This window comes from Polistes fuscatus, unplaced genomic scaffold (assembly GCF_010416935.1).
Source record: "Polistes fuscatus isolate 324 unplaced genomic scaffold, CU_Pfus_HIC Scaffold23, whole genome shotgun sequence".
Lineage (NCBI taxonomy): Eukaryota > Metazoa > Arthropoda > Insecta > Hymenoptera > Vespidae > Polistes > Polistes fuscatus.
Window position 1 is genome coordinate 35,388 of NW_025113100.1, and position 8,309 is coordinate 43,696.

The 8,309-nt window shown below is 31.7% G+C and overlaps 2 protein-coding genes across 3 annotated transcripts; one reads left to right on the top strand and one right to left on the bottom strand.

Moving 5' to 3' along the window:
- Positions 1-2,122: 2,122 nt before the first annotated feature.
- Positions 2,123-5,120, bottom strand: LOC122518088 (F-box-like/WD repeat-containing protein TBL1XR1). 2 transcript variants are annotated; one of them, XM_043636769.1, is made up of 6 exons: positions 4,706-5,120; positions 4,166-4,453; positions 3,408-3,730; positions 2,987-3,331; positions 2,533-2,901; positions 2,123-2,451 (listed from the first exon to the last, which is right to left on the bottom strand). In XM_043636769.1, exons 1-6 carry the CDS (start codon positions 4,761-4,763, stop codon positions 2,320-2,322), a joined length of 1,515 nt encoding a protein of 504 aa, XP_043492704.1. In that variant the 5' UTR covers positions 4,764-5,120; the 3' UTR covers positions 2,123-2,319. The 2 variants fall into 2 exon arrangements, with proteins under 2 accessions (XP_043492704.1, XP_043492703.1); XM_043636768.1 differs by having other exon boundaries at positions 3,408-3,754; positions 4,706-5,118.
- A 68-nt stretch (positions 5,121-5,188) lies between these two features.
- Positions 5,189-6,417, top strand: LOC122518090. Its single transcript, XM_043636770.1, has 2 exons — positions 5,189-5,584; positions 5,705-6,417. Exons 1-2 carry the CDS (start codon positions 5,568-5,570, stop codon positions 6,039-6,041), a joined length of 354 nt encoding a protein of 117 aa, XP_043492705.1. The 5' UTR covers positions 5,189-5,567; the 3' UTR covers positions 6,042-6,417.
- The last annotated feature ends 1,892 nt before the right edge of the window (positions 6,418-8,309 follow it).

Sequence of the window (8,309 nt, forward strand, 5' to 3'; positions counted from 1 at the left end):
TCCATTGTTAATCTGTATTTCCGAGAAAATAAACTTGGCAAAAAAGATGCAATTTATGCGCTTGCTATGAGATAAAATATTTCGTGAGAGAATGATCTATATATCTAAATATATATATATTTAAAGAAAATAAAAATAATTATAAATAAACGGCACACCTCTCGCGAAGAGAGAGAAAAGAAATATAACGAAGAAGAAGAAGAAGAAGAAGAAGAAAATTATAAGAAAAGATATTTATTCTATATTAGATAATAGGAAGAAATATATTTAACATTAGCTAAACAAATATAACAATTACAAAAAAAGAAATAAAATCAAGCTCAATGGTGTACCTAATCCTAATTAATTAGAGTTAGCGATAGTTCTGTACCTTAAATTTCGGTGATACATCGAATGCTAGCCAATTATTCTTCTTCGATCCTTTATTGCGGCAATTAGTTTTCAGGGGAAACCAATTAATAAATAAATACAAAATAAAGATAATAAAATATATTCGCGTCGCATAATTAACACTCACTGTTAAACATTTACCATTCGTATGTTCTATCTTTTTACTTTTGTTATTTTATTTTGCAATGTTCTTTCTTCCTTTTATCGTGCAATTTTTTATTCTAAAATATTCGAATTGGGAGACAAAAAGTTTCTATCTATCTATCTCTATCTCTTTCTCTCTCTTGCGAGTCAAAGAATTCTTTCATTACAAGGCCAAAGTTAAGAAAAAAAAAAAACTAAATAAATAAATTTTGAAATTTACGCGTCGTCAACGCTTCTGGCAATGCCTGTATAGATCGATGTTTAAAAATTAAGACTTACCTGTGCGATGTTACATTTATTTTCTTTCACATTTGTATATTACACTGTACATTACAAACAAAAAGCCACTATGAGAAGAAATTAGAAAAAAGGTGTAATGTATACAAGGTGTTACACTATTCCAAATTCACACGTTTGCAAATCAATTCTTGCTATTCTTAACAATAAATCGACATTTGATCTGATTTCTTTTTACATAAGCTTATAAGAAAAAAACAATCTATAGAATAATTTGATTCATAAAGAGTGTGAACTTGATTTTACAAGAGGGGAGAACTTGATTTTATAAAAGGGTGAATTTGATTTGCAAGCAAGCTGAATTAGAAGTGTAAAACTTGTATTTAAAAATATACGTGTAATATTTTACGTTTCGATTAATTTTAGCAAAATTTATTTAACGAATATAATTAATATGTATATTTATTTTCATTCGAACTGATAATTTAAAAAGATATCCGCTATGTTATTTAATTCTTTCATCAGATAAGTCGTCGTCTATCGATACGTTCCTAAAATATATATATATATATATATATTTATATATATATCATTTTATCTCAGTAGACTGAATATATATATATATATCATTTTATCAGTAGACTGAATATATATATATATATATATATATCATTTTATCAGTAGACTGAAAATATATATATATATATATATGTATATATCAAATTTTAATATAAGTTGTACGATGTGGTGATTTTAAACGTGATAATAAATTTTATTTAATGTACAACCACGTATCCTGAGAATATTATATTAATTAATTAATCATTATTTTTGGAGAACCCTTTTTGGAAAGACAACACAACAATACCAGCGTATCATTCCTTATAAAAGTTTATTATATTCTTTTTTGTTTATTTTTTCTTTTCTTGTGTTTTTTTCTCTTGTCTTTTTTTTCTCTTCACTTTTGTTCTTATAATCGTTTATCGATGTCATTATAATAATATTTAGTATCATCAGTATACAGTTATTACATTATAAAGTTCACTCTTTTCGAATTTGGTAGCGAACAGTACATTTTAGCCTTTATCTGTAAATATAAACTGTTAAATCGCTTGAACTCTGTACACGGTATATCGTTGAAAATATAATTAATGTACATTACAATACTTCCTTGATAATCTCCAAAGTGAAATTTGTTTAGGACAATTACAAATTTATAGTTAAAAAAAAAAACATTCGACTGATATCATCGAGATCTTGTTTTTCTTTTTTCTACGCGCAGCATGCCTCTATATTTATTATAGAAAATAAATGTGTCACCAAAATAATAATCTTTTTTAACTATTAATTCTCAATGAAATTATGAATGTAGTTTAGTTTCATTTTCTTACGCAATTACAATAACAATCTTATGTAAAAAATAAAAAAAAGAAGAAGAAGAAATAAATGTGTAGAAATCATGAATAGGTGAAAATACGGAGAGAAGGTAACGCAAAAGCGTAACGAAAATGACGAATCGGAGATTAATAATATAAATTATGTTCGTGATCACAGTTTACGAAGATCAAGAACAAATACACTGCCATCCGATGCTGAAGCACCGACTTTGTCACCTCTGCTATTCCAGCACACTTCGAATATTCCACCAGTACCTTTGTAACTGTGAACTAATAACCCGCTCTGCAAAAAGACAATGAGAGAAACATTATAATATCCGAATGTTAACGAAATTAACTTGAATAACAATGCGTAAGAATTTACCTGCGTTGACCAAATATGAACACATTTATCAAAACTTCCGCTAGCAAGGAACTTGCCATCTGGACTAAACGCCACACTGTATACTGGCTCGGTATGTTTCGTGAGCGTATGTATACAAGCTCCTCTTTCTACATCCCACAATCTTACAGTCGAATCGAATGATGCACTAGCGAGCGTCAAGTTCATATTTGGATTATGCGTCCCTGGACCAGTCGGAGACCACTTGATAGTATAGATTTCTTTACTATGAGCTTGAAGATCGTGTACCCAAGTATCTTGCTTCATAGACCATATCTTTAAACTCATATCGTCCGAACAACTAGCCAGTAGATTACCTTGGGGATCCCATTTAATAGCATTTACTTCGTTCTAAAAGTTTGATTACAAGATATTATCTCATAAAAATTGTGTAAGATAAAAAATCATCGACGATGACGATGACGATAATACATACCGTATGACCTTGGAAGCTCTTTATAGGTTTATCTACATTCAATCTGCATACATGAATGCATTGATCCGTAGAGCAACTAGCAAACGATGTATTAGTTTGCCAATCGACGTCCAATGCAGGTGCACAGTGAAAACTGAATTGCTGAGTACATTGTCCACTTTCGGCATCCCAAATAATAGTTGTTTTATCGACACCTGCACTTAAAATGTAGTTTCCGCGTTTGTTCCACTTCAAAGCGAAAATTGGACCTTTGTGTTGACCCAGAGTAGAAGCCAATCTTCCGTCTGTTGTCCAAATGCGTGCATAGCCATCGTAACTTCCGGTTGCTAGCAACGTACCATCGCACTAGAATAATTAAAATATATCATTTAACATATCTGCACCAATCTAAATACAAATAGAATCATTTTCTATTAAATACCTTCCAATCTAATGAAGTAACATCCTTGTTACTTGGTACTTCGGTTCCACCTTTTTGAATGCAATGACGAAGAACCAATTGATTAGGAGCCTGAGAATTGTCAGACATATCCCAAATACGAGCAGTGCTGTCTCCAGAACCAGAAGCCAAAAGATCGGTGGTAGGGTTCCAAGCGCATATAAAAACTTCAGACTCGTGACCTCGTAACTTGGTAGCCTTACTAGCTGGTATTTCAACAGCACTAGCGTTAGCACCAGTCCCTGTACCTTGCTGCTGTTCGTCCACTTCCATTTCATTTCTATCTGCACCTCGATCGCTTGTTCCTACACCATCATTTGATGTCACCACTATAAATATAGGTTCAAATAGATGTTCCACAAGTTTATGGATAATTGAAATTCATCTATTTAATGGAATAGGAATCTGTGCGTGTAACATGTGTATATTTGTATGCTCCTGTTAAATAGATATTTTTAATAAAACAATTAAAGTCAACCAACTCAATCTAAATTTCCAGAAGGTCTAAGTACTTCATCGATTATTTGTTAAAATAACAAACGAAAGTGCTTTCCTATAGAAAAATAGATTGGATTAGTAGATTTAATACAAAATATCTAATAAACCAAGCAGCCTGTTAATCTGCCTGAGAATTAAAGAGATCTACAAAAATGGAATACTTTTGTAAACCAGGGTGTTGTACAGGCATTAATACCATATATTAAAATTAATTGAAGAAGTTAACGTAACAATTATACAACCTTCTTCTCCATTAGTATCTTGAACTTCTGTTTTTATCTGTTGTTTCTGTTGATTGATCTGATTCTGTCTGGATGCAACAATATCTGGCATGACCGCATCAATGAGAGACAACGATTCAACCATCCTTTGTTCCGTTCCGTCTTCACCGATAGAAATTTCTGCCTCGGTATACTGTAATCCCTTTTGTAAAATAGAAAGGAGAGCTGCCGGTGGTACTAGAGCACCATTTATGTTGCTTTGCGCTATATGGGATTCTATACCAAAAGTATATGCCGAATGCACGAATCCTAAAATTGAAAAATATATTTGTATTATAATTTTAACAACTCAATAAGAAATATATCTTTATTTGCATAATGTTTATGTCAATATAAAAAGATAGCAATATTTTAATTGTAAATTAACTGTTCTAACAAAAAGTTTTTCTTTGACAAATCATGAGAAATAATGTTCGTTATAAAAATATGATAATAAAAATAAAGTGCATATTTGTTAAGTGTCCTATGTTAGAGGTTAGCAAATGTTGTTATTAGTCATACCGGATTCTTGAAGATAGCGGTAGACTAAAAAGTTGACTTCATCGCTAGAGAAGCTCATCGTTAAAGGCCTTCACAGCACTAACATAACATATTTACGTTCGGACACATTGAAAACTTTCCTTTTTTTTTTAATATTCCGACGCTAAAATTTGCCGCGTTGAATTCTCACGAGAAAGATACACAGATGACCGACGAATTCCACGCAAACTAAAAAACGGTAAACTGATTCAACGTTAATAACGACGAAAACTACTTTTTTTTTCCAAATTTAAATAATCGTAAATAGATCATTTACGAGACATCGAAGCAACATCAAAATTGTCGATTAGTTAATGTTTCAAACTAATATTTAAAACTCACAGGTTACTACTCATTAAAATGAAAATATAAATATAAGAAAAATCGTTCATTAATTTTTAGTAAGTTTCCTTTCTCGTAAATCGTTGCATCGAAGATCTGGACAAAAAATTATTCGAATTTAATTTTTTTCTCGTCAGATGGCGATCCTCGGACAAGAATTGCACACTCAGTTTCGTATCTATAAAGTGCATTCACTTTCGTATCTATAACGTGCATTCACTTTCGTTTACTCTGCATCGTTGTAAACTTTGATTTTTTATTAATCATCTGATTAAAAGGTGTATAGCTTAAGAAGAAAAACAAAGTTTATTATGATAAAACGAACTTTAGTATTGACAAATTTTGGATAATTTTTTATAGAACGGTGTCCATTTACATTACGAATAGTACAAAGATTGTTAACGAAGAAAAACTACAGGACATTGCAATTAATATTATCAAGTTAATAAAATACTCAAATAAAAAAGTAACAAATTTTCGGACTATAAATAAATAACTAAAAATGACCCGGAATAATAGGTGAGTTTTTTCTTTTTCTTTTTTTTAATTTTTAGTAATATAACCTATCTTTAAACTTCGGGAATACATTGTTTTTGATCTCGTGCAAATTGATTTACCTTGAATGTTATTAATTATTAGAAAACGTGGACGTATCGAGGAAGAATCGGCCGATTTTGTGCCGCTGAGTAAAAGAATCAATAACCTTCATATCAACAGCCTCTCAGGCCTACAAAAAGGTGCACCAGAAAGTATGGAATCTGAATGGGGAAGCTCGAATATTTATTGTTCTCCAAATTATTCAGAACCATCGCAAAACAACTCGCCCATGCATGATACTTGTGGATCTAGTTCAAGTAGTTACACCAACGAATATAGGCCTGATCTCAGCGTAACAGAGAACCCCTTCTACTACGAAAGCAATAAATTATTATTTTCATTGCACATGGAACGTATGCAAAGATCTGAAGCATATTAATCATAATTGTAGGAATATATATATATTTATTAGATATATTTTTTAGTTCCGTTTAAATCATTCCTTTGGGATAATTTTATAAAATATTAGTATAACACTAAGATTTAAATTTAATTTGATATCGAAAGTTGATTATATTATACTATAATGGTTACTGCTCTTTTTAGTAACTTAAATTATTTTGTTATTTCCATCTAAAAAAGATAATCCATCGATCATCAATTACAAAATTTATTTCTTTGGTACCAAAGTTATATCGAATAGGATGTCATATACAATTGATTGTTATAATAGTTATATTTCTACTATTGATACGTATTAATAATAATGATTTGTGATAAAAGTATTTGGCAAAAATATTACATTTTTATAAATTATATATAATGGAGAGGAACAGCCATCAAATAAATAAAATGAAATAGGATTGACTAAATATATTTTTTATTTTCGAACAATAAAATTATAAGTTTACTTTAATATATTATATTCAATTTATTGAATAATCGTTCGTCAGGATGAATTGTAATAATTAATTTTCTGTAACCTAAAAAAAAAGATAAAAAATTCTGATATTCATAGTGGATTGCATTGTATTTAATGTGATTTAAAATAGTTGTTTGTAAACATTGCAAGGCGTGTTTCTAATTTTAAATGTTCTCGCCTTAAGGCGAAAAATTGTGAATTAGCTTTAAGACCAGCTGTAGCAGAAATTCGATATACGCGCGCTCTGTACTAAAACTCGAACACCAATCAGAAAACGTTTTAATCCCCCAACATTTAGTAAAAGAAGAGAAACGCATGGCTAGACACGCATGCATATTGAGGTGGAAGTATAACAGTACTTAGTCTTTTCTCGATTATTTTGATTTAAACAATGCATCCTTTGTGCGGATAAAAACATTGCTATTATAATGGATCAAATAAAAAACGCAGAAACGTTTAATTAATTCAAGAATCTTACAAGGTACATCAGTAAAAGGCGCGTATATTCTTCTTTTGTTTTTTGTGTTCTCTTTTTTCGTTTCACACTTTCGTACGATTAATTAACGTGAAAGCGTACACATAACCTATCGCCATAGTTAATCATATATCTCGATAGGATGTTTAGTGAAGGATCATGTTCTGCTATACCATTTTGCCATCTGATCTACCAAAATTCTTCAAAATAGTATAAAAACATACATAAATTGCGAAAATTGAATGAACAACGAAGCCAGTCGACAAGACTGACTTTAACAGATAAAGAAGAAGGAATTAAAAGGAACAACTAGGAAATACATATTAAAAAAAGATGTATTAGAAGAAAGTAAGTGAATAATATAAAATTAAAGGGAAGCATATCTCAATTCGTTATCGCGACAAAACTAACCCACAAAACTTATCTCCGAGACGCTCTCGTGGGAACGAATGCGCGCGCATCTATGATTGGGAGGCTCGACATTAATGCAGTTTTTCGTTCGATGAATGAACGAGTGAATTAATTACTTAATGAATTAATTAAGTATCGTGTTAATTAGTTAATTGAACCGATAGAAAAGAATATTTGGCAAAGTAAAGGAAAGGGAAGAAGAGGAAGAAGGAGACATCCGAGGCAAGAGAAATAAAAAAGCAAGTGGTGGACAAGAGGATACGAAGAAAAACTTTGGATTCTTGCGATTGGATTGGCTTGGAACAAGGCGACACGAAGGCGTCACACAGAGAGTAAGTCGAACGCATGTGGTTGTATTTTGCCCGCTTGTCGAGTCGTGCATGTACCGTTAACTCGAATTCATTTCACCCGGTTGAACGGAAAGCAAGTCCCGCTTCTTACCGACCAACCGATCGAGAGAGAGTCGATCGCGCACAACCATCGAGTACGATTCGTCGTTGTCGTAAAACCGGAAACGCGTATACTTGCGCTGCTCACCTAACCAAATTTCACTCGGGACGTGGCTTAAATTGTACGAAAAAGAAAATATCAATCTCTTTTTTTCTCTCTTTCTCTCTCTATTTCCAAATAATCGTGTCGCGTGATCGTCCTCGTTTCGAATTCTATTTTTTGATTTTTCTCTTTCTCTCTTTCTCTCTCCCTCTCTTTCATTCATGTAAATTTGATCGAAGAAATCGCACAAATTCGTCAAATCGAGTGTAGTTCGAACGCGCGTGTTTCGCATGACGTGTCACGAGAGAAGCAACAGCAGCACCACCACTACCATCAGTAGCATCACTAGTATCAAAAAAGGAATAGTAGTTAATAGTAACAGCAGCAGCAGCAGTAGGAGGAAGAAG